Below are 25,678 nucleotides of genomic sequence, written 5' to 3'. Positions count from 1 at the left end.
AAGAGGGTGTGTGGAAAGTTAAAAAAAAGAAAAAAAAAGAAAATAACTCGAGCATAGGAGACCCTCACCAGAAACAACAATAAATTTCACTGGCAAATGCAGCATGTTAACGTGAAAATTTTGATTTCAGGAATATAGAAGAAGGTGAGCACAGTGTCAGCTGTAAAACACGCACTCACATTACTTTGAATGTTTTTGACCTTTCCTCAGCCCGGGAAATCTATTAGCCCTAGAAACTGCCAGCATAGCAGGGAGCAAAGACGTCCTGCTTTCCCTTTGGCGAGGGACCTTGTGTTTCAGATATGCTTTACTTCCTATGAGGATGGTTCCGTTTCTGCAGCTGCCACCTCGTCTTTCATAAGAGGAGTTATAAAATGATACTCATGCTGGGGCCACATTCCAGACCTGCTAAGTCAGACTCTCTGGGGATGGGGTCCGGCATCTGCTCTTGGACAAATGCTCCACGAGAGACCTGATGCACAGCTGACGCTGAGAGACATAAGCACACACTCCCTTTCACCTGCCCTGATTTTTAAATATAACCTTGGACTTCATAGCCTTGTTTGTAGTTAATGAATTGGAAAAAAAAAAGTAGGGGTTGCCTTCTCTTTCAAGAGCATCTTTTGACATATTTATTCTACAGCCACGTCTAGAGCAATTTCAAGGACTTAGGAGGGTGGTTATGCCACAGCTTTCCCTTTCCGACCTGATGCTCGGCAGGCCCAGGAGAGGGAGAAGAGCCTTGCAGGTGGAAAGGGGTCGAGCATTCTGTTGTCTTGGTAACCGTGCTGCCACTCATCCCATTGGGGTGCTCAGCTCCGGCAGGGGCCCTGTGGGTGAGACACCACCCCTCCCCACTCTGGCTATCTTCCTGTGCTCAGAGGTCGAAGCTAAGGGCTGAGGCTGGTTACCAGGGAAACTGAAGCCAGGTCCTTGAGATTGGTGAACAGAAAAACCGGCAGTGGAATTCAGGACGTAGCACGGATTATGGGAGCCAGCCCACAGACAGAGGATTGACAGTCACTAGTGCATGCACCCACAGGGTGCCTGCGCAGGAACGCGCGCACACCGCACACAGACACACACGTAGACATGTGCACTCACCAGCACTCCCTCTGCCCAGGTGTGCACAGTCTATCTGGCTGGAGCATCAAGTGCACGTGGAGGGGCCAGGCGACCAGGCAGGACATGTAGGCAGGACGCGGAACAGGGAAAGAGAGGGGATGTTGCTTACTGTTGTAGAAAAAAATGACTGCATACTCTTTCCTCCGTGACTTACGGTCACACTTGCACTACATTTTTTAAATGGCTTTACTAAGGTATAATTTGCTTGCCACAAACTTCACGTACCTAAAGGGAATAACACAGGGAGTTTTAGTAAATTCACACAGTTTTGCAGCCCTCACCACTATCCAGTTTCAGAATACTTCCATCACCCCAGAAAGATCGCTGGTACCCACTAGCAGCAGTCAATCCCCATTACTTTACCTCCAGGCCCACCCAGGCAACTAGTAAGCTCCTTTAGAGCTGCCTCTCTGGGCATTTCCTATAAACTGACTTGTGCAATAAGTGGTCTTCTGTGTCTGACATCTGTCAATTAGCATAATGTCTTGGAGGCTCAAACGTGCATCAGCAGTGTGTTCTTTGTCACGGCTCAGTAACATTCGGCTGTACGGATATACCACTTCTTTATCCCTTTACTGGTTGGTAGACACTTGGCTTGTTTCCATCTGGGGCCTTCCTGCAAAATGCTGCAGTGAACATCTGAGCACATGTCTTTGTGTAGACATGATTTTATCACTAATGGGTGTCAGATATTGTCAAATACTTTTCTCTGTCTATGAAGATGATGATATAGTTCCTGTCCTCTATTAACAGGGTGGATTACCTTAACTGAAATTTGAATGTTAAGCCAATCTTGCATTCCTAGAATAAATGTCACTTGGTCATGTTGCATGACCCACTGTATGTGTCGCTGGATTGGGGTTTGTTAATATTTTGTTGGGGATTTTTGCACGCATATTCATGATGGATATTGGTTTATGGTATTCTTCTGCTGTCTCTGGCACTATTATTATTATTACTATTTTATTATTGTTTTTGAGACAAGTCTTGCTCTGTCACCCAGGCTGGAGTGCAGTGGTGCGATCTGAGCTCACTGCAACCTCTGCCTCCCAGGTTCATGCAATTCTCCTGCCTCCGCCTCCCGAGTAGCTGGGAATACAGGTGCCCACCAGTATACTCAGCTAATTTTTGTATTTTTAGTAGAGTCGGGGTTTCACCATGTTGGCCAGGCTGGTCACAAACTCCTGACCTCAGGTGGTCCGCCCACCTCAGACTCCCAACATGTTGGGATTCCAGGCGTGAGCCACCACGCCCAGCTTCTATCTGCCTTTAGTAGCAGGGTAAAATACAATTTTCAAAGGATAAGTTGGGAAATGTTCCCTCCTCTGTAGTCTGAAAGAATCTGTGAAGGGTTGGTATTATGTATTTTGTAAATGTTGGATAGACTTCACCAATGAGGCAGTGGAGCCTAGACTGTCCCTAGTGGGAAGATTTTTAATGTAGTCTTTCTATTTCCTTACATTCTCCGGGTCTACTCAGATGTCCCACGTGATCACTGCATTTGCACCTTTCTCTGTCCCAATCCTCTCTAGCCTGCTGGTGCCTTTGGTTTGGTCTCTACTCTAAAATGTCGCATGCTGGACACCTGTGGACATCACGGGACTGCAGATCCTAGTCTATAACTTGGGATACTATGGTGTCTCAGACACGACCCCCAAGTCCCATCCACCCCCCATACACAGGTACAGGGACAAAGACCTGGAGGTGAGGATGTGGAGGGTGTGCCGAGTGCCTCAGTTACCTCCACCCACCCATCTTCCATGCCTGTTCCTGGCGACCCTGTGGCATTGTGCATCTGTGACCTCCCTGAGCAAGCCCCTGATGCCTGCTTTTTCCAACTCAGATCCTTCTCACTCCTTTCATCTCCTGAGACTGGGACCACATGGGATCAACCACCTGTTCTCTGACACAACGATGCGTATCTGCTAGCGTTTCAATATTTGTGTTTCCTCCAAAACTCACAGTGAAATTAATCCCCACTGCAACAGTGTTGGGAGGTGTGGAATAACAGCAGGTGTTTAGGCCATCACGGCAGAGCCCTCGTGACTGAATGAATGCTGCTATGAAAAGAGCTTGCAGAAGTGAGTTTGCTCTCTCTTTTCCTCTTCTGCTATGTGAGGACATAACATTCTCCCCGGCTTGTCCTTCCACCTTTTGCCACGTGAGGAAACACCAAGAAGACTCTTGCCAGATACCAGATACTGGTACCTTTGTTTTGGACTTCCCAGCATCCAGGGTCACGAGAAATAAATTTGTTTCCATTACAAATTGCCAGCTGTCTTGGTCCATAACAGAATACCTGAGACTCAGTAATTTCTAAAGAAAATTGGAGGCCAGGCACGGTGGCTCATGCCTGTTAATCCCAGCATTCTGGGAGGCCAAGGTAGGAGGATCACCTTCAGGCCTGAAGTTTGAGATGTGCCTGGGCAACACGGCCAGACACTATCTCTACAAAACATTTAAAAATTAGCCTGGCATGGCAGTACATCCTTGAGCTACTTGGGAGGCTCAGGTGGGAGGATCCCACCTGAGTTCAAGGCTGTAGTGAGCCATGATCGTGCCACTCCACTCTCGTCGGCAACAGAGCATCACCCTGTCTCTTAAAAAAAATTAAAATAAATAAATTTTTTAAAAAGAAAAAGTTGGTTTATCTGGCTCACAATTCTGGTGGCTGAAACATTCATTTTTGGGCAACTGCATCTGGTGAGGGCCTCGGGCTGCTTCAACTCATGGTGGAAAGTGGAAGGGGAGCTGGCGTGTGCAACGAGATCACATGGAAAGAAGGAAGGGAGAGAGAATCCAAGGAGGCCAGAATCTTGTGAACAATCCACTCTCCTGCGAACTAATCCATACCTGTGAGAGTTAAGAACTCAGCCCAACAGGATGGCATCACAGGACACTGACTCATTCATGAGGGATCCCCACCATGACCCAAACACCTCCCACTAGGACCCACCTCCCAACACTGCAGCACTGAGGATTCAACTTCAACCTGACTCTTGGTGGGGATAAACACACCGTATCCAATCCAGAGCACCCAGCCTGTTGTATTTCATGATATAGTGGAAGGACACAGACTAAGATGGGGTCGGATCTCTCTCCCTGATGAATCGCTCAATCCCCCGGAGCGGGGCTACCTCTGCAACTCCTCCTCACCTCCCCACCACGACAGTCGATGTAGCCCAGAAGGGAGAGAGGCAAGGTGAGAAAATGGAAACCCTGATGATTGCTGAAATGATGACTGTCACTGGCAGCACGGACCTGGTGTGCTTGCTGAGCTGACTGAGAAGGTCCGCAGAGAGCATTTGAGTGGTTGGGGAGTGAGACAAAGGCATGCATCTCTGGCCACCACTTTAGGACCTGCACAAACTCTCCACAAGGTGGGGATGATTGTACCTGGCCCACGGCACTGTGTGGAGGATTCAGCAATGGATCTCACCAAGACTTGGTGCTACCAGCTATGAAATGAGCACCAAAGCCCGGCTCTAGGCACTTCACCCACAGCCTTCACAGAGGTGAACTGCTGAAGGGGGGCCAGCTCCGATCCCAGCCTGCCTAGGTTCGGGTGCTAGTTCTACCTCTTACTGCCTGTGCCACCGTGGGCTAGTTCCCTAACTTCTCTGGTGTTCTGCTTTCGAAGTTCATAAAGCGGAACTGAAAATGTTGCTAGAGGATGGGTGTGTGGGAGTGGAGGAAGGCAGCTGACATGTGGAAATGGGGAAAATACCATCAGAACCCTAGGAAACATCAGCCAAAGGGCAACGCCTCGAACCCCTTTGAAACCCTCCCGGATTCACTGGTCTCCATTTAGGCCTTTGTGTTTCAAGAAGGAATAGCCCTGCTTTTTTTTCCCTTCTCCCCTGGAGCTAGGTCAGTTCAACTGTCGACTCTCTCATGAGATCTCAGCATCAGAATCTAAGACACTTACTTACCTGTTTTCAAGCCACTTCTGTCGGCAGGAGATGCGTAGACTTTTGCAGCAAGACAGCTCTGGGGACTACCTAAAACAGACCGACACAAAGCAGAATTTGTTTTCGGTTCAGAGGAGTCACACGGGTACTGGCTGGGTTCACATCTCAGGATTCTGCAGAGGTTAAAAAAACAGGTAGATTTAGTCATTTGTGCCTCCTAAAATTAAAAGACACACATGTCTAAATCCCAATAAGATGTTGGAAGAACCCAAGGATGCTCTGGTTCTCACAAAGCAGGTGCAAACTGCTGCTCAGTTTCACCCACCCGGGCCCACCACACAACAAGCAATGGCGCCGCAGCCCCTAAGCCAGGGCACCAGCACCAATGCGCAGGGCTCTCACCGTGGGCGGCGGACTCTGCTTCCACGTCTCCTGTGCACAGGAAGCCTCTCTTCGAAGCCATGGCCCTGCCTCGCTGGTCTGGATGCTGGTCCCGCTGCAGGGCTCAAACAGTGACTGGGCTGTGTTCTCTGGTGCCCTCCCTCCCCCGTTCCCAGTCTCCACAGCGCAGAGCTTCCCTCAATAAACCCGGATCCCCTGCTGGGAGATTTCAAGGTAGCCAGCTCAGATCTAATGAGAAACAAACCAATACTGAGGAACAAACCTGAATTCTACACCCATTTTCCATTCCTACATGTATTTATTTGGTATTGATGATGAGGAACCCCGTCAAAAATTCCTGTAAGGGAGACTACTACTCGACTGTTAGGGGTATTGCAACATTTACATACATGTAGCTTATCACATACATAAACATTTACACAAATAGTATAGCGGTGAACCACCAAGTTCTCATTCCACATTCCTTTCCCACACTGCGTTTACCTGCCCATTCTTGAAACTGGATCTCAAGGCAGCACATTGCATTTCAACAGGCCTAGTGCTGCTTCTCAGAGGCAGTCAACTCAATGGTGCAAAAGCACAGGACAGCGACAAGGCATTCACACTACACAGACATGTGATCTCTTACTGACAGCAGGAAGGGACGAGAGATGGAGATCCCGGGTGGGAAAGCAACAACATGCATCACAGGAGCCATGTGAGACGTGGCGAGGACCGCTGGTACGCAGCGTCCCTTGCCAAGGAATGCCTCACAGCCATCCAAGAATGACAGGCACGAAAGATGAGGACCTTCCTCGGGTCGGTCAAGCATCACGCTGGGAGGATTCCCACGTGTCCCGGTACACAGGTCCTGGCACTCATCCGACCGCAGCTTGCTGTTTGGTCCCCAAAATGGGCCCACACCCAGGCGCTGCCAACACGGCGGCTCCGTCTGAGTCCCTTCGGGTCTCCATCCCACGTGGGTGCACGTCTCAGTTTTCCTCTAACCACTGCTTGAGCAGCCTCTGAAACATTATTTTGCTCTCCTGCTGCCTCTCTCGCTGGCGCTTCTCCTCTGTCTCCTGTGGTTGGAGTGCCGCTTCAGGCAGAGGCCCGGGCTGGTTGGTGCCTAGGCTGAGAGTCAAGCCACTGAGGCCCTGCACCAGCGTCTCCCAGGAGGAGGGATGTGGGGCCCTGTTACTCTCCCCAGGGATCCCAGAAAGATTCGGCCTGTGGCTCTGGCAGTATCGACATTCACATCGGAATCGATTCTGACTTCTGTCACCTAACGGGGAGATTCTGGCTTCCCTCCCAACAGCATAGGGGGCCATGTGATCGCGGTGTCTCCTCCTCACATGCCGCAGGAATGCTTTCTTCCTCTGAAGGAACTCCAGCCTCTCCCACCGCCGCTCTTCCAGCGTCTTCTCCTCTCTGTACCGCTGGCGGAGCAGCCCCTCTGGGAGAGGCACGGCCTGGCTGGGGCCAGGACCGGGGCTCAGGTTACTGAGGCCCATCATCGGCTGTTCTGAGTATGAAGGCTGAGAGGGCGCTGGACCTTCCTGGGAAGTCTCTGCAGCTGTCATCGGGGAAGATTTGGAAGGCGATGCTGGATTCTGTTTCTGGAGTGGATCCATGGAGGTCTGGTCCCAGCTGGAAGCTCCGCCAGGTCCAGAAAAGGAGGTGAAGCTGGAGGTTCTCAGACACCAAGAAGGTAGCGAGGAATGTGTGCGGGCAGAACCCAGACTGCAACGCAAGGTGATAAGACAAGAAAACACAGAATTATTCATCTTACTCAACCTCTCTGTCCCTCCACTTCCTGTGTGTAGAATGGGGATTATAGAGAGACCCTGTCCTAGGCTTCTTCTGAGGATGACGTGAGATCACACATCTCACCAGCTTAGAATATTAATGTCATCTAATAAAGGATTTAGAAATGATACCGATTAATGCATCCACGTGACACGGGGTGCAAAAGGATGCGATGCAGTTCGACGATGTCAATTGCCTGCTGACATTTTCCAGCCCCTTCCCAAGCATCATTTGTAGAATAATCAATGTGTGACTCACAGGTGCTCTGCCCATGAGCGTTCATTTTCATCCAGTCACAAGGGAGACTTTTACTCAACTGTAAGCGTTTGCACCATGGGGACACACCCTTTTGTATGTTCGCCTTCCTGACCACTGGGTTTGCATCTAGTCGAAAAGGCTGCTCATGCCTATGGAAATCGTTTCCAAATTCCTAGTGTGGATAAGAATTTATTTTGCTAAACAACAGAAGCATAAACCCCCAGGAGACTTCAAACAGAAAAACACATAGATGAATTCAATTAATCCAGAAAAAAAGCTGGTTCTTTGAAGTGATCAATGAAATTGATACACCCGTGGCAGGACTGGCTGGGAAAAAAGAGGGCAAAGAAACAAGTTACCAATATCAGGAATGCAAGAAGAGATTTCACTCCAGACCCGGAAAACATAAAAGGGTCAATATGGTGAGAATACACGCAACTCTACGGATTCACATTCCACAGGTCACAGGAAATGTAGCACATACTTGAAAACCACGAGCTACAGAAACTCACACAGGATGGATTTCAAACACTGAACTGTGTGCACAGTCCTATATGTTTTAAAGAAGCTGAGTTCACAGGCAGACACATTTGCAAAAAGATCTCTGGGCCAAGACAGTTTCACTGGCCAAGTCTACCAAACGTTTAATGAAGAAATATCACCAACTTACACAACTTCTTCTAGGAAACAAAGCAGAGGGAATGCGCCCCACTGATTTTATGAGGCCAGCACCACAGGGATACCAAGAAAAGGACAGACCAGTATTCTTTCCTAATACAGGCACCAAAGTATTCAACAAAACCTAGCAGTTTGAATTCAGCAATATGTGAGAAGAAGAATAAGCCACGATCAAGTGGGTTTTATAGCGGGAAGGCAAGGGTTGTTCTTCCCACACCTGAAAATCAATCAATGTAACCCACAGATTGAGAGATCAGATGAAGAACAAAAATGACAGGATCACATCAAGCTATGCAGAAAAACCATTTGATAAGATTCAAAGTCCACTGGTGATATAAAAGCTCTAGCACACTAGGAACACAAGACAACTTCCTCAACCTGAAAAAGGGTGTGTACAGTCAGACCTACAACTAACAAGCCACTTAATGGTCAACGACTGGATGCTTTCTGCCGAAGGATGCGAACCAGGCAAGGACGCCCACTCTCACCACAGCTATTCAACGTCACGCTGAGGCCTAGTCAGTGCTATAATGCCAGAAGAGTCACGGCACACGCCGGAGAAAGCAAGAAACCAAAGTACTCCTTTTCATAGGTCCTGTGATCGTCTACGTGAAACAACCAATGTATCTCCCCCAGACTCTCAGAGCTAATAAGAGCTTAGTGCTCATTAATGAGAGCTTACCAGCGATACAGGAGAGAAACTCAACACACGGAAAACAATCCTATGAGTAACCGGAAACCTAAATTTAAGAAATAATACTGTTCTACAGAAGCTACAAACACAATGAAATGGTTATGTATAAAGCTAAAATACGTGGACGGGGTCTGTATGCCCAAAACTATTAAACGGTAATGAAAAAATCAAAGAAGATTTAGTTAAATGGAGAGAAACAATGTGTTCCCATATTTAAAGACCCAAAAAAGTTAACAGTCCATTGTCCCCAACTTGATCTGTAGAATGAATGCAGTGCCTGCCAATCAGAATCCTTGAGGGACATTTGCATGCATAAACAAGCAGATTCTACAATTCACGTGGAATATCTGATGTTTCAAAAAGCAGAAGGGATTTTAGAGAGATGATGTTACCAGATTTTCAGATTTGCTCTAAAGCTGTAATAATCGAGATTGCTGGCTTACAGGGGTAGACGAGTAGATCCATGGAATAAAATAGAGTCCACGAATCCATCCATAGAAATGTGTCCAATGAGTTTTGACATGGGTGTGAGAGTGAATCCAATGGAGAAGGGATAAGCTTTTCAATACATGAGGTGGCCTATCCTTATGCAAAAAGATGCACCTCAACCTCAACCTTTACACGCAATTAAGGAAAAAGGGTTCAGAGACCTACACGCCAAAGTTCAATACTATGACTTTTGGTAGAAACCGTAGGAGGACATCTTTGTGAGGGGAGGCTAGGACATGACCTGAGATGCATGATCCACGGAAAGGAAAGATGGATGAATAGGAGTTTCGCAAAATTTAAAACTCTGGCTCTGGCCGGGCGTGGTGGCTCCTGCCTGTAATCCCAACACTTCGGGAGGCCAAGGTGGGCAGACCACTAGAGTTCAGTTGTTGGAGACCAGCCTGGCCAACATGGTGAAACCCCGTCTCTACCAAAAGATACAAAAATTAGCTGGCATGGTGGCACATACCTGTAGTCCCCAGCTACTGGGGAGGCTGAGGCAGGAGAATTGCTCAACCCAGGAGGCAGAGGCTGCAGTGAGCCGAGATAGAGCCACTGCCCTCCAGTCTGGGCGACATAGCAAGCCCCTGTCTCTAAATAAACAGAACAGAACAGAACACAACACAACACAACACAACACAACACAACACAACACAACACAACACAACACAACATAATACAACACAACTTTGGCTGTGTAAGAGCCAGTGTGTTCAGAGAATGAAAATCAAAGCTGCACCACTAGGAGGAAATGTTTGAGAATCACCGACCTGACAGATCTTAGATCCAAAATACATGGCGTGTTTTCAAAACTCCACAATAAGGAAATCAACACCCCAACTAGAAAATGGGGGAAAGACTTGAATGGGAGCGCAAGAAGCCATATTTAACATCATTCAGCATTAGGGGAATGCAAATTAACACCATGGAGACTGGCAAGGCCAAGCGAGGAGAACATGTTGGGTGACTGGAACTCTCACACTTTGCAGCTGGGAGGGCGAAATAGCACAGCAACTTTGAGAAGCAGTTTGGCAGTTTCTTGTAAGTCAAACAGATGTTTACCATAGGACCCAGCCATCCCACTCCTGGGTATCTACCCTAGAGAAATGAAAACTTAGGTTCACAAAAAAGCCCGCACTGAATTGTAAAAGCAGCTCGATGCGAAACTGCCCCACACTGGACAGAGGAAAATGTCATTCAGTAGAAGGATGGCTGAACACCTGTGGTCTTCCACACAGTGAAACTGCCTTCATGAAAAAACAACAGCCTATGACAGAGGCATCTGACACTCATCCGAGATGTTCACTGGGCCAAAAGAAGGAACATCTCACAAGGCCACAAACTGTATGGTGTCATTGACATAACACTTTCCCCAAGACAAAACTAGAGGGAAGGAAACAGATCACTTTACACCAGGGATGATGGATGAAGAAGGGGTAACCGCAACGGGGCAGTTCCAGGGAGTGTCCTGGGGTGATGGGACTGTTCTGGATCCCGACTGTGGTGGTGGTGACAAGAATGGATGCCCGTGTCAAAGCTCACAGAACTGTACTCCTGAGGGAAAAAAGTCAATCTTGCTGTAGGTTAAGTGAAAAAACCCAATGGCATATTTTGCGATAAGGGTATCTCTCTGTATTGTTTTGATAAATACATCTTGGATGAGTGCAACCAAAAATTGACATTAAATGCTAAATGGAAACTTTAGATCAGCCTCCCAGGCTCTATTCTTTTCACAAACGTGGAAACCAAGAATTCACTAGTTTTCTTCAGAGGATACTGGTCCTTTGAATGTTTATTCACCAAATCGTGGCTATCAGCACACACTGGGGCAAGAAAGACAGAACCCTATCAGCAACAGTTTGAATATGTACTGAACACAAACACATATAAACACACACACACACATCCCAGAAAGAGTTCTTAACTTTTCAGAAATTGCAATCTATCTTTCCTACGAGTTAGTTCCCTGACATCCTTTGGGCCACCACTATCTGACACAAACAGTTATGTGTGAAACGTTTGGAAAATGATCTTAACCCAATTATCTCCCAGCCAATTCTCTGTGTCACAAGGACTCTCTCAGGATCTATTTCTACATGTAGAAAGCCAATTCTTAGAGAGAGAAAAGACCTTACAACCCCCACCCCCCATGTTTCTTTTGTTGTTTTGTTTGTTTGAGGCAGGGACTCGCTCTGTTACCCAGTCTGGTGTGCAGTGGCAAAATCTTGGCTCATTGAAACCTCTGCTTCCTGGGCTCAAGGGATCCTCCAGTCTCAGACGCCTGAGCAGCTTGCGCTACAGGCGTGAGCCACCATGCCCGGCTAATTTTTGTATTTTTTGTAGAGACGGAGTTTTGCCATGTTGCTTAGGCTGGTCTACAACTTCTGAGCTCCACATGATCTGCATGCCTCAGCCTCCCAGAGTGCTGGGATTATAGGCATGAGCCACTGCTCCCAGCCACAAACACTTTTATGAGAAGAAATGTGAGCCGGGTGTGGTGGCTCATGCCTGCAATCCCAGCACTTTGGGAGGCCGAGGCAGGCAGATCACCTGAGGTCAGGGGTTTGAGACCAGCCTGGCCAACAAGGCGAAACGCCATCTCTACTGAAAATACAAAAAAATTAGCTGGGTGTGGTGGCGGGCACCTGTAATCCCAGGTAATAGAGAGGTTGAGGCAGGAGAATCACTTCAACCCAGGAGGCGGAGGTTGCAGTAAGCCGAGATTGCACCACTGCACTCCAGTCTGGGCAACGGAGCAAGACTCTGTCTCAAGAAAAAAAAAAAAAGAAAAAGAAAAAAAAGAAATAGGAAGATTCTGGAGACATCAACTGACAACCGGCCCGCATAGTCATCGCTCTCTTTTCTCTCTTTCTCCCTCCAGCAATTTTGTGAAATGAAACATTTTACCGTCCTATGTGTAGGTTCATCCAGAGATTCTCAAACCACACCCATGGAGTTGCTCATGATCCCTGACAGAGCCATTAAGGACAGTGAGGCCTAGAGAAGTCCGTTGTGTGTGTGGAGGGGAGCAGCTGCAGCAATACATGTGACTTCCCTTCCTTCATCATCTCACCAATGTCATTTCTTCAACAGGCACTTGCCCCCAGGTAAAAGACCTTGTATCAAAAATCTCTGCATGAAACACCACAGCCTCAAGTTTCCTGCATCATGTCATGCAGCTACTGAAGAAAGAGAAGGACTACTGGAGACAGGAAACCCAGACAGTTTACCAGTCAGACCTTCAGCATGAGAGGTGATGCCTCTGGGTACCAATCCCTCACTGTGATGGTTTTATCGGTCAACTCGGCCAGGCTTGGTGCCTGGTCCCTTTCGGTCAAATACTACTCTAGTTGTTGCTGGGAAGATATTTGTGGACATGATTAACATTTACAATCACGCTGGGCACAGTGGCTCACGCCTGTCATCCCTGCTTCGGGAGGCTGAGGCGGGTGGATCACTTGAGGTCAGCAGTTCGAGACCAGCCTGGCCACCGGGGTGAAACCCCATCTCTACTAAAAATAAAAATTAGCCGGGTATAGTGATGGGTGCCTGTAGTTTGGGACTGCCATGGCCCTTGGCAAGACTTTCACCTCTCATTCACCCTGCATGACTCAGCTGAGATAGGACTTCTCCCAGGAAGCCTTCTCCAAGCTCCTAAAACGCCCTGTATTTCCCCTCTCCCAGCCCCAATCCCACTCAGCTGTCAACAGATGGTTATTTCTCTGTCAACCCACTAGCCCAGGAGCTGACAGAGGCCAGGGACTTTGTCTTGTTCACCCATCACAGAGCCTTGAGCCCAGTGGACATTCACAAATATCTATCAAATGAAACAAGAAGGATGTGGGGCCCGTGATAAACATCTCACTGAGTATGTCAAGTCAACCCTGCAGAATCCATATTTTCCCACGTTGCAAAGGCAGAAATTCCTGCATGGAGAGGTCAAGTAACTTCCCTCAGATCACACAACCACTCAGGGACAGAATTCCCTCCCAGGTCTCCCTGACTGCAGATGAACACACCCTTGGTGGCACTGCCTCTCTGGGTGTTCAGCCTCCCCTGACACCTAAGCGAGAAAGTAATCCTGAGGGAAGAGTTTAGACAGCAGAGTCCTAGGGGCTGACCCACATGTCCACAGCTGCCCGGGGATCGGGTGCAATGCTGCGAATCCTTACCGTCACTTCCTCCTGACCAGTTCTGCTCCCATGCCAGAAATGCTGCACCGAACACACCTCTCACACTCCCCACTCTCATTCGCTTCAATTCTCCTGTGCGGAAGGAGAAAGAGAACAGCTAAGCAAGTGAATCCAGACTACGTCCTGGAGATGAGCGCCAGGAAGAGCTTTGTGTTTCTTTTGAAACACATGCAATGCTTTTTTCAATCTTCCACAAAGATATGAGATACCCTTATAAAGTGCATTTATTTCAGTTTAAAGACACAGATTTCATTTAATAATCCCAATTATATACGGACTTTTTTCTAGAAATGGCAAAATCCTACAGCAAAATGACTAAGATCCATGCAAGGTTGCTGGGTGCTGAAAACTGTGCTCCTAGTCTCATGCCGTGTCATGGCAAAGGAATCTAACTCCTAGCCACGCAACGCCACACAGATTAAGGAAAGAGTCTGTCCTACACACAACTTGGAGACGTTCTATATTGTTGATATCTACACAGATCATCTCTATCCTACTGGGTCTGGAGTGGAGGAGATACAATTTTTAGCAGCTTTGTAACAAAAGAACAGGTAGTCAGTAAAGCCAGCAATGCCCACTTTTAAGAAAGAAAGAAGAAAATGAAGACAGCAGTGAAGCGTGGTGCTGGCATCAGGGGTCTCCCAGCAGGTGAGCACACAGAAAAGCAGCGGGAGTACAACCGGGAGTCCAGGGAGGGGAACAGGGGAGGGACCAAGAAGAGTGGCCAGAGCAGCAAGAGGGAGACAAGGAGCAAGTCCGCTCTGGCGAGAATGGAGCTTGCCTAGACTCACCCAAGGCAGTCAGGTCGCTGGGTTCACAAGGTCGATGCTGTGGGTGTAGGCCGAGTGACTGCTACACCTTTCACCTACAAAAGAAAATAACCTCACTGGCCAGGTCACATTCCTCCAGGTATTTACTGAGGGCCCACTCCATTCAGCGGTGCCTTCAGTGAATTATCCAATGCAGCCCCATCCCAAGGACGTGTCTTAATCTGAGAAATAAAATATTGTCCAAGGAGCCAGGAATGGTGGCTCACGCCTCTAATCCAAGCACTTTGGGAGGCTGAGGTGGGAGGACTGCTTCAGCCCAGGAGTTTGAGGCTAGCCTGAGCAACAGGGCGAGACCACCATCTCAACAAAAAATTTAAAAAATTAGCCAGGCATGATGCTGCACAGCTATGGTCCCAGCTACTGGGGAGGCTGAGGTGGGACGATCACTTGAACTCAGGAGGTTGAGGCCAGTGCAGTCCAACCTCGGTGACAGGTGAGACCATCCCGCAAAAGAAAACAAAACAAAAAGACAACTATGGTAGGCATGAGACGGGGGTACTTCTGACACAGAAGTCAAAACCACCATAGCCCAGGTGGCCAGGAACAGCTTCTCCCAGGGCTTGCTATGATATATATCGTCATCCCCAGTTGCAGATGATGTAACAGGATCAGAGAGGTTAAGCAACTCACTCAAGGTCACACATCTAGGGAGTGGTGGTGACCATTTCTCACTGAGGTCTGCTGAAATACAAAAGCCACTTCACCATTTGTGACACCAATCTCTCTTTATATTGTCACCCGTTTTAATTCGCATTCACAGACATATACTTACCTGTGGCTCTCCTTACCTTCATATTGTCATAAGCGGCTAAATACAGTTTAGATTTCATTTTAGCACATCAGGCCTTTCCCTTAAGGAACCTAAATTTCCCGTGCCCGGCACGATTGCCCAGCCCAGAACTGAACACTTACTCAAATTAATCTTCCAACCACACACTAAGGAAAGAAAATGGATTACTGCCACGTAGAGATTTAATTTGGGTATTGCGCGAATTCTGAACTACGATTTGAAATGTAACCACTGTCCAACCAGAAACAGTAAAAACAGTGCTTCCCTATGAAAAGTATTCACAGGACATTTTATTAAATGCCAAAGCATTCCAGGTAAGACACACTGCCCGTTTTACAGGGAGTTGTTGAGATTCTGCTCCTAAGAATACAGTAGTCCTTTCTCTCTCCACTGCTAGCACCCTGATAAGCTCGGCCAAGGAAGGCCATTCACTTTTCCTTTTGCGAGGAAACATATGAAACTACCCTCACACCCACGCACAAATCCAACGCACCCAACAGGGGTATGTTAGTAGAGGGAAATGGTAGTGGAGATGCGAATGGAAATCTGTGCCTACTCAGAGCACATTTCTGATGGCGCAGAGGGCTACCGCCCAGGGTCGCCTGTACTCCAGCAAGGTGGACGACGGACAGGCCCTCCTTCTCTAAACATGAGACTCTGCAGCTTGTGCGGCTATTGGACACAAATGGCCTGGACCATTCCTGCGCACGAATGCAGGAATCACAGCGCCCTTTAAACGCACGTCTACTCATATGTCACAACATGACCGTCTCTCTGTCACACGTCCGAGAAAGGGTTTCTCGGACGGTTTGTTTCAATAGAGGCAATGCAGTCCTCCTTGAAAACTCTCCAGTCACTTGTCTCCTGCCGTGCGGTGGGAGAGGAGGTGGGGAGGGAGGTGATGCCAAGGACACGGTGATTTCTGAACCCGCTGAACATGATCCTAGCCCAGGTGCAGCCCGGCCGGCTACGAATGCCCGCGGCGTCTCGGGATCCTCTTTCTCCGCCGAAAAAGAGCCACCCCCAAGCAGGGAAACAGAACAACGCCACCCGCAGAGTGCACGACCGCCATTCTCATATTGGCGAGATATGGACGACGGGGAAAACCACCTGCTTCCTCCCAAAGCCCCGCTCCCACCCGGCCCAACCCAGGGATTCGAGTCCCAAGACACCCAGCCTGTGCTAAGGACAGCCTCGGTCTCGGCCTCTCGCTCTGTCTCTTTGAAAGTCTCTCTCCCACCCACCCCTCCCCGCCCCCGCTCTCAGTCTCTCCCGCGCGCGCGCTCGCTCGCTCGCTCTCCGTCTCTCTCCGGCTCTCTCACGCGCGTTCTCGCTCCGGAGCCGGTTCCAGCCGTCCAGGCGCCAGCGCGGCGCCTCGTTTCCTCTGCGTTGGAAACGCAGCGCGGCCGGCTCGGAATTGAAGGGTTAAGACAACCGGGAGGAACCGCCCACCGGCAGGCTAGAGGGGCAGCAGCGCGGAAGCTGGCGCCGGCGGGGTTTAGCCGGCGTCACAGGGACGCGACGCTGGCCAGAAACTGGACCTTCGATTGGCCGCCGCGAGCCGCCGGAGCCGGGAGAGGGAGCGAGTGGGTGTCTATGTGAGAGCGGCTGGGTGTTTTGTCGCGAACCACGCCGCCCAGCTCGGCTGAGACAGGAGAAGGTGTGGAGGCCGCACTTTCCGGAGGTGCGCCGCGCCGTTCCTAGAGCGGCCCTTTCGGGAGCGTGGCTCATGAACTGGACGAATGCTTCCGGAGGCTATGGGAGAGACTCCAGGAAGCGGATGTGATTTTATGGGCGAGGGACCAGGGAACTGGGCTGGAGGCTTGGGAGGAGGCCGATTTCTCCTATGATTGGCTGGGAGATTTGCGCTAGGTTGCGCCTCTGAGAACCCATGTCTGGCGTTTCATTTTCGTTATTTACTGTGTTTGCATGAGCGGTACAGGCACCCTTTGAAGCCAAAAAGCAGACAGTTCAAGACATTGAAATTATTCAGGCTACTGCCGTAGGGAGAGCGCCCCGGAAGTGGAAACCACACTGTCGGGGTAAGCGTGGAGCAGGGGGGTGTCTTTTACTTTCATAGGAAGGAGTAGACCGGTTTTAGTGGGGAGATTTATGGGGCAGGGGTTGTTTTTGTAATCAGCGGAAGTCTCAGCCAGCTGAACAGGGAATGTTTCTCTCTGTGCCTAGCTACTTTCAGGAGGACAGACCTCTCGTCTAAGTGAATCATTCCTGAGACAAAAGAACAGGTAGTGGTTGGGTCGGCCATCTGGGAGTCATGGCACAGAGTGGACAGACAGCATCCCTTATATAAGTCCCATGGATAATATTGGTCCTTTGTGGTCAGCGATTTCCCAGAACACGAAAGTGTGCAGAGATTTCTTTACCGTGGCGTATGTCAGGAGTCAAGCGACATGCAACAATGTTTGTCCTAGCAGATACATGAATAATACATTCCTTTTTAATCCTGGAAGAAGACACCCCATGAACAGAGTTTATAGTTCTCAAAAAGTAATATTTTTGTGGTTTAAGCGAAGGAAGGAAACATGAACCATTATCCCAGAATATTATCATCATTTCATTATACAAATGAAGTAACTGAGCCACAGAGAGGTTAAGTAACCTTTCCAAAGTCACAGAAGATATTTAAAAAATGGTGGAGTCTCGATTTAAATCCAGGTGTCTGTGACTTCATCCCCTTCGTGCTGTGCAGCCATACACTGTCATTTCCAAATCCACACATGTGGCTTGATCCTCTCCCTGAATCTACAGATTTCCTGCGCTAACTGACAACCCCACAGGCCCGTTGCACTTACCTCCTCCCATCCAGCATCCTAGGCAGTTGAAGATGACTTCCCAGAGAAGAGTGTGTTAGAGAACCTGGGTCCCAAAGGCCCTACCCCATCCCCTGGAAGGAGAGGTGGGCTTCAAGAGGAAGATTAGAGGATTTGAAGGGAGAGTATGTTTGTCTGAGAGACAGGCTGATAGGCCATTATGGCACACGTGATAATAAACACCAGTTACTTTGAATTTTTTTTTTTTTTTTTTTTTTTTTTTTTTTTTAGTATTGGCAATACATGCTGAATGGTGGTGATATCCAAAGCAGATAGGTAAAATCAAGCCACTGTATGGGCACGTTGAGACATTCCCATTTTACCTGGGAGGACCTGACAAGAAAATACCACTCTGCGGTATAAAAGGAGAACTGTCTCCGAGACTCAACAAATGAAACAAATTAGTAATTTTTTCTAATTATTCTTATTCTCCCATTACAGATGAGGCATGGTAGGCACAGAGAGATTAGATCAGCTCTGCGAAGTCATTCAAGTCATAAGTTGCTGAGTCCCATAGCAAGTACTACTCTGCATGTCCCAAAATGAACCCACCAATCCCCACTCTCGGCATGCCTGCCCCTCCTCCTGTGCTGCTGGACTCAGTGACAGGCACCACGTTTTACCCAGCAGCTTGGGCCAAAGATCTTGAAAGCCATCCTTGATTGCTGCCTCTCTGTCACCACCCCCACAGTGACTAAGCCTGGCCAGTTCGACCTCCCAAGTCTTTCTAAGTGAGATCTTTTATTTTATTTTTTTTGAAAGTTTTTTTTGAAAAAAATTATTTATTATACTTAAAGTTCTGGGATACACTTGCAGAACGTGCAGGTTTGTTATATAGGTATACATGTACCATGGTAGTTTGCTGTACCCATCAACCTGTCATGTAGGTTTTAAGCCCCACTTGCATTAAGTATTTGTCATAATGCTCTCCCTCCTCTTTCCCCCTACCCCCCGACAGGCCCTGCTGTGTGATGTTCACCTCCCTGTGTCCGTGTGTTCTCATTGTTCAACTCCCACTTATGAGTGAGAACATGTGGTGTTTGGTTTTCTGTTCCTGTGTTAGTTTGCTGAGAATGAACATGAACTCATTCTTTTTTTATGGCTGCATAGTATTCCATGGTGTGTATGTGCTACATTTTCTTTATCCAGTCTATCATTGATGGGCATTTGGGTTGGTTTCCAGTCTTTGCTATTGTAAATAGTGCTGCAGTAAACATATGTGTGCATGTGTCCTTATAGTAGAATGATTTATAATCCTTTGGGTATATGCCACCAACAAGTCATAGCTCATCCTCTTGCCACCAGTCTTGACCCTGTCCCACGCATTCTCAGTGCCAGTGTGTGAGGCAACTTTCTTAACTCCTTATCTGGTCATGTCAAACCTTTACAAACGCTACCAGGGCTGCCTGCTGCCCTTAGGATAAAGTCCAGCCTCCTGGACTAGGGACATCAGACCCCGGCTACCCCCAAATGCATCCTGCATAGCAGACGCCTCCTCCTGCTGCACCCACCCTCAGTATTCCACATTCTAGACCTCTTTGTGTTCATCAGTCAACCAACGCTTGTGGACTCTCTAGCATGCGCACTCACTTGCTCTCTCTGTCATGTCGGCCACCTCACACCTGCCCTTCCTTCTGTCTGGCCTGCACTTGTTCCCTCCCCCTCTGCATGATTCCTCCTTACCTTCAGCTCTCAAGTGAAGGAGAGCAAATTATACTTTACCTAGGGAGCAATTGGATGAAAAGGCATGCTTAGTGGGTTTGATATTTTTACTGAATAGCACATGATAGGGATTCATGAAAATTCCCCCAATGGGCCAACCAGTTGGAATGTCACCTGAGAGTAGGGTTTTTAGGAAAAGTTTATTTGCAAAAATAGGATGCAGGAAGGTAACTGAGGAAGGTGACAGGTTCATTTGCCTGACTATAGCAATTATTTCCTGTGTGTGTGTGTATAACAACATGTTTTATACCTTAAATATATACAATAAAAACATAAATAATAATAAAGATACACAGCATAGATCTCTCCTTCATTCCTATAGACTCATCATGTGTGAACATGGAGTTTGGAATTGTGGCCCCAGGTTCAGTACCATGAAGTGATGTGGGCTGAGGACCTGCCTCACAGCTGGTTCTTCCTGCCATAGAGTGAACTGTGAGGCTTAGCTTCATTTCAGCTCCTAGCATTGCACACCTGAATATGAACGGAAGTGTCTGCTTTGGACATATGGACAATAAAAGAGAAAAGACGGAAATGGCCCTGGTCCTGCCACCATCAGCCCAAGCCCAAACCCTGGCTGGAGGGTAGACTGGACTCCCACTGTCCTGGCACGCTGGCCTCCACATTGATGTGCCTCTAACATGGCACAGTGTGAATGGCTCTCCCTGGAGCCTGGTTGTTGATGACCTACTGTGTGCTACTCATGTACAGTGTTGATTTCCCAAAGACCCAGAGAGGTAAGTATCAAACTCCCATCTACAGATAAGGAACCAAGCTGAAAGAGGTCAGGGCACTGAGGCAGAAAAGGCTGGATCTGGGACTCACACGCGGGTTCTGTCAGACTCCAAAGCCAGGCCTCTTTAAACTCACGACAACGTACTTTGCTTATGCTCCCCTCGCTGAGCTGCAGATATTCCATGATGGGACAGTCAGCCTGGTCCCAACACCACGTCTACCTGTGAGATCCAGGCCCCTAGCAGGGCAAAGCCATCCTGAAAAGTTCTAACACAGTCCACAGGAGCTGCCCTGGCGTCCCTTGTCTTACAGCTACCAGTCAAGTTTAGCTTCTAGGCCTCTTTGCCCTATCACAGAGGCGCTTTGCCCTATCACAGAGACACTTGCAATCCACCCCCGCCCTAAATTACATCTCCATCAGCCTCACTTTATTTAACAGATAAGAAGAATCTAGAGGCAAACAGCAGAGGCAGCGTTAGTAGCTGCAACGCAGCTGTGGAGTTGATCAGACTCTAAATGTGGTATGGAAATCAACAGACTGAGAATGGGAATGTAGTTCCTCCTGTTGTTCAGCTGTCTGGACTGTAAGCTGTGCAGAATCAAAGTGCCTGCCGCACAAACCTCCCCTCTTCTGAAGAGTCTGCCCTGACCCAACCCTTGCGCACACACATCCCTCAGGGGAGGGTAGGGTGGTCTCCTGTGTGCTCCTAGGGGACCGTGGGTTGAATTCTGCCATGGCTCTCCTTACCCCCCAAGTGTGGGGGTCATCTGCCAGCAAGCATACAGCTAAAACCTCCCCCTGTCCCCAGAGTGTCCGGTCAGCACTTCAGAACAAGTTTATTCGGTTAATAAAGGAATTTCACCCAGAGTACTTGGTCAGTAATGGCTATGATGGTAGCAGCTCTGTGTGCATTAGGAATGCTTCAGGAGAATCGAGTGAACAGAGGACATCTGTGCAATGAGATTCTCCTCCCCTGGAGTTGGGGAGGAGGGTTGTAACTTTCCTCTCTTTCCTAATTCCAGAACTCCTAGTAAAAGAGGCTACAAAATTATTTATTTTAGATGGAGACTAGCTCTGTCACCCAGGCTGGAGTGCAGTGGCACAATCTCAGCTCACTGCATTCTCCACCTCCTGGGATCAAGTGATTCTTGTGCCTCAGCCACCCAAGTAGCTGGGATTACAGGTGTGCGTCACTGCACCTGGGATTTTTTTTTTTCATATTTTTAGTAGAAATGGGGCTTCACCATATTGGCCAGGCTGTTCTTGAACTCCTGACCTCAAGTGATCTGCCCGCCTTGCCCTCCCAAAGTCCTGGGATTACAGGCATGAGCCACTGCACCCTGCCAGAATTTTTAAATATGTCTTGGCCAGTATGTTACTCCATGTGGCCTCCCAGTGGGACTGCAGTGATGGGTTTACCAAAATGTCAGAGTACCCTAGGGCAAGTGCATGTGGGCCACCCCCAGGGTCTGTAGGGAAAAACGACTATTGATTGGGTTCAGGCGTCCTAATTGAGTATGTGGTTCTGTGGCTGCAACACAGATGTCCACAGCGACAAGGACATGAACACCTGGATGAACGCGTCTGTCAAGTCCGGGTGGGCTGCATCAGCGCCTTTGCCTGTCCTATCTCTTGCCTAAGCCCTCCTGGTTCTGACTGCTCCTGCCTGGGTCCCTCCTTCGCCTGAACTCTGCAGGCTGCACAGACATGCTTTCTGCATCTGTGGCCCTTCATTGTCCCTTTCCGTGTCCCTGGCAGAGCAGAAGCTTACCTGGCCCGACAGGATCCCGTCCTTATCACCGTGGCACCTCCAGCCTTCTGTTCAGCTTCCTGCTGGTGTGCTAGTGTCCTTGTGGCATCTGCGTCATGTTGGAACGACTCAGCCTCTGACTTTTTTCCAACTGTTCCCTCTGTCTGGAAGGCCTTCACCACAGATATCTACTTGACTGACTCCTCCCCCTTCATATCTTTGTCAAATTGTCACCTTCTCAACCCAGCCTACCCTAGTCACTGTCATAATTTACCTGCAGCTAACCCAGTTCCTCCCCCAATTCCCAATCCCTGTACCATGATCTGTATATGTTTTCTTTTTTAGTACAGCCCCCATCATCTTTGTAAACTAAAAATAAAATTCTAAGCCCCACTCCCCAACCATCTGAATGGACCCTTCCTCTCGGCCAAGGCTATTCCAAAGTTAGCCTGAAAAAGTACTTCAGGCCATGATGGGAAGGGTGGGTCAGACATGTGTCGTTACACCCTTCTCCCTATGGAATTCAGGCACAACTGACCAGCATTTATGTTAAGGCAGAGATCTTAAGACTGTGGCAATAAGACACCAAGTTCCAGCCTGACTAGTATAGCATCACATAACAAATAGGCCCTGAAAGAAGTCAAAGTGTTTCACCCAACGATATATTTCTTTGACACATTTTGAAATAGGCCTACAAAGCCATCTCTTGTGAGGAAGTCTACATTCTGTAGAGAATCCCTTTCCCTTTCCAGGTCTTTTTCCTGGTCTAGGAGAGAATTAGCTAAGAGTCCAGCAACTTTTAAGGTCTGATAAGAAATATTTACAGTCTATTCTCTCTGAAGCTGGCTACCTCGGGACTTCATTGGCATAATAAGAACCTTGATCTCCACAACCCCTTATCTTAACCCAGACACTCCCTCCTATGGATTGGAGGTCTTTAGATAAACTCAAGCAATTGCCAATCAGAAGATCTTTGAATCCACTTATGACCTGTAAGACCCCACCGCCCCCCCACCGCCCGCCAACTTGTAGTTGTCCCGCCTTTTCAGAACGAACCAATGTATGTTGTACATGCATTGATTGATGTCTTATGTCTCCCTAAAGTGTATAAAGCGAAGCTGTACCCTGACGACCTTGGGGATGTTTCGTCAGGACCTCCTGAGGTTGTATCAGGGGCACGTCCTTAACCTTGGCAAAATAAACTTCTAAATTGATTGAGACCTGTCTCGGGTACGTTTTGATTCATAACTTCTAACGTTTCCTAGATTCCCTTGTGGAGGGTTTGCTGTCTGCCACCTACCACGTCCTCTTCGGGGAATGTCAGATCCAGGGCAGGGATTTCTGTTGATTTGGTTCCCTGAGGTATCCCCACACCTCAAGCAGTGCCTGGCACATAGAAGACTTTCATACATATTTGTTGCCTGAAGGAACACATATGCCTCCCCCACTAGACTGTGAAACCATTCAGGGTCTCGTTCTCCCCTGTATGATGGAGCCCTCTATGCATGCTTGTGTCATGGTGCAAAGAGTCTCACAAAATAACAGAATTAAACCGTGCATGTCTTAGAGATGGAGGAGATACTCTGGAGGTAGTTTCTACTTTCTTCAGCCCAACACACATTTCTCTTGAATGGTCTGTGCCCATTACTCCTACATTTCAGCTGAGACGGTCTCGGGCCCACACCGCCCCCTGACCACAGATGGCATCTACCTGTGTCCCCTCCCTTCCGTAGCCTAGAATTCTGCATTCAGAAGCACTGTGTGTTTGCAGGAAAGGGCTGAGATGCTGCTCTGTAGATCCTCATTATGTAAAGGTGAAGTTAAGGTTTGGGAAGATGATCCAAACAGCTAGAGACTCCTGCCATCCCACCAGGGCACAGGGGATCCCGGGTTTGATGCATGTGTTCTGGAGAGCTGCAAGAGGGATGTCGTGTCCAGGTTATTTTCTGGGTGTCAGTGACATCTCGCAGGAGACAGACCACACGACCCAGGAACACATGGGCAGGTCCTGTTCATCGCTGAGAGAGAGGGTCCCTGCTCTGTGTCTTTTATCAGAGACACAGAAGAAACTCCTCCCCACAGTGAGATCTCCACAAGTGGTGCTGAGGGGGACCTGTGACTCTCAAAGCAGTCGCATGACTCCAACCCCAGGGGCAGCTGTGAAGGAAGCTGGCTGTGTAAACTCAGGGGTCTAGATAAGTAAGCCCGGCTGTGGCAGGCTAGAGTGGACGAGTCTGGGAAAGTCAACTCGAGACAACCTCTCACTGACTGTACAGGGTGAGACCCAAATATCAGGAGAAGGTCACAAACAACTCATGTCTGAACTTTGCTGTGTGACAGTGTCTCTCATGCTTGAAATGATCTCCCAAACAGCTCAGACGTTTCAATCCCTGGAACACGGAACCAAAGACAGAACAGGCCTCCCTCCAAAACATACATCTCCTACCAGCTCTGAAACATCCTGTCCTGGACACACACACTCTCAGATACCTCAGGGACCTCACAGACTGGGTCACAAAGCCGAAGAGACCCCAATGACACAGAAAACCCAGACAACAACCCAGGAATAAGCAGCTCAGAGACCTCAACCCTGGAAACACAACACTGAACAGTTCGCAGAACTCACGCCTCCAAGAACTCAGTGAAGGAGGACACAGACACTAAACCTGCTCAGAGACATCAGATTCTAAAATTCAGACCCACGTGCATGTGAGCAACTTTAGAACCTGTGATGTAGAAACCAGATTACTTCACGGACCTCACACCCCGGACCCAGAAGCCCACAAAACCATAGTGCGCACACCCTGAGATGCAGACACAGAAACAGTTGAGGGGACCGGGACAGGGAACACAGAGGCCTTGGGCACAATCTTCCCTGCAACAAACACCTAGGAGACCTCAGAGTGTGGGACACACCATTCCCACACAGCACAGAGTTTACAACCTGAGACACAGCAACTCCTCAACATGTCAGCAGCCTCAACCCCTGCGGTGCAGGCTCATAACCGGGTAGGGAGGACACACTCAGGACGCAGGACCCCAAAAGGATCAGACAACTTTCGTGAGTTTGGAATAACCTCAGTGTTCTCACAACCTAGGATATGGAGCCCCAAGGGGCGCTATTGTGTCCTATCATTGACACAGACACTCGGGAGAGCTCAAACCCTACTTCCTGAAATCAGAACTGCTCCCACGCCTTGCATTCTAGACACAACACCTAAAGCAGATCAGACACCTCACATGCTGGGAGAGAACCCTAATCAGCCCAGAGGACTGTCACCCCAGACACAAGCCCTCCACAGCTCAGAGACCTGCCGACCTGGGACGCTACCCTCCCAATTGGTCAGAGGCCTCAGAATCTGGGCACAGAGCCTGGAAAAGCTCAGCAGAATGACATCTTGCATTGGAGACCCCTAAAAAGTCACTTGGTACAGGACATGTGTCAGATGCAGTCACAGCAAGAGATCACCCAGGCTCATGA

General features: G+C 48.6%; 1 protein-coding gene and 1 long non-coding RNA gene across 10 annotated transcripts; one reads left to right on the top strand and one right to left on the bottom strand.

Moving 5' to 3' along the window:
• Positions 1 to 603: 603 nt before the first annotated feature.
• On the bottom strand, positions 604 to 16,832 carry FAM156A (family with sequence similarity 156 member A). Of its 9 annotated transcripts, XR_008497063.2 has the most exons (5): positions 14,330 to 14,857; positions 13,518 to 13,610; positions 5,439 to 7,160; positions 5,058 to 5,126; positions 604 to 1,350 (listed from the first exon to the last, which is right to left on the bottom strand). XR_008497063.2 is itself a non-coding variant. In XM_054471215.2 (4 exons), exon 4 carries the CDS (start codon positions 7,049 to 7,051, stop codon positions 6,410 to 6,412), a length of 642 nt encoding a protein of 213 aa, XP_054327190.1. In that variant the 5' UTR covers positions 7,052 to 7,160; positions 13,518 to 13,610; positions 14,330 to 14,403; positions 16,700 to 16,832; the 3' UTR covers positions 5,717 to 6,409. The 9 variants fall into 9 exon arrangements, 8 of the variants coding, with proteins under 8 accessions (XP_054327190.1, XP_054327188.1, XP_054327185.1 ...); XM_054471215.2 differs by lacking the exons at positions 604 to 1,350; positions 5,058 to 5,126 and adding an exon at positions 16,700 to 16,832 and having other exon boundaries at positions 5,717 to 7,160; positions 14,330 to 14,403; XM_054471213.2 differs by lacking the exons at positions 604 to 1,350; positions 5,058 to 5,126 and adding an exon at positions 16,481 to 16,603 and having other exon boundaries at positions 5,717 to 7,160; positions 14,330 to 14,403.
• An 83-nt stretch (positions 16,833 to 16,915) lies between these two features.
• LOC129024295 (uncharacterized) lies at positions 16,916 to 23,415 on the top strand. The gene is made up of 2 exons (XR_010125462.1): positions 16,916 to 17,200; positions 20,034 to 23,415. It is a non-coding gene; the product is annotated as an uncharacterized LOC129024295 (long non-coding RNA).
• Positions 23,416 to 25,678: the final 2,263 nt, after the last annotated feature.

The sequence above is a fragment of the Pongo pygmaeus genome, chromosome X, assembly GCF_028885625.2.
Source record: "Pongo pygmaeus isolate AG05252 chromosome X, NHGRI_mPonPyg2-v2.0_pri, whole genome shotgun sequence".
NCBI classification, from domain to species: Eukaryota; Metazoa; Chordata; class Mammalia; order Primates; family Hominidae; genus Pongo; species Pongo pygmaeus.
The sequence above is the reverse complement of the archived record's forward strand: the minus strand, read 5'-3'. Positions and strand labels throughout refer to the sequence as shown.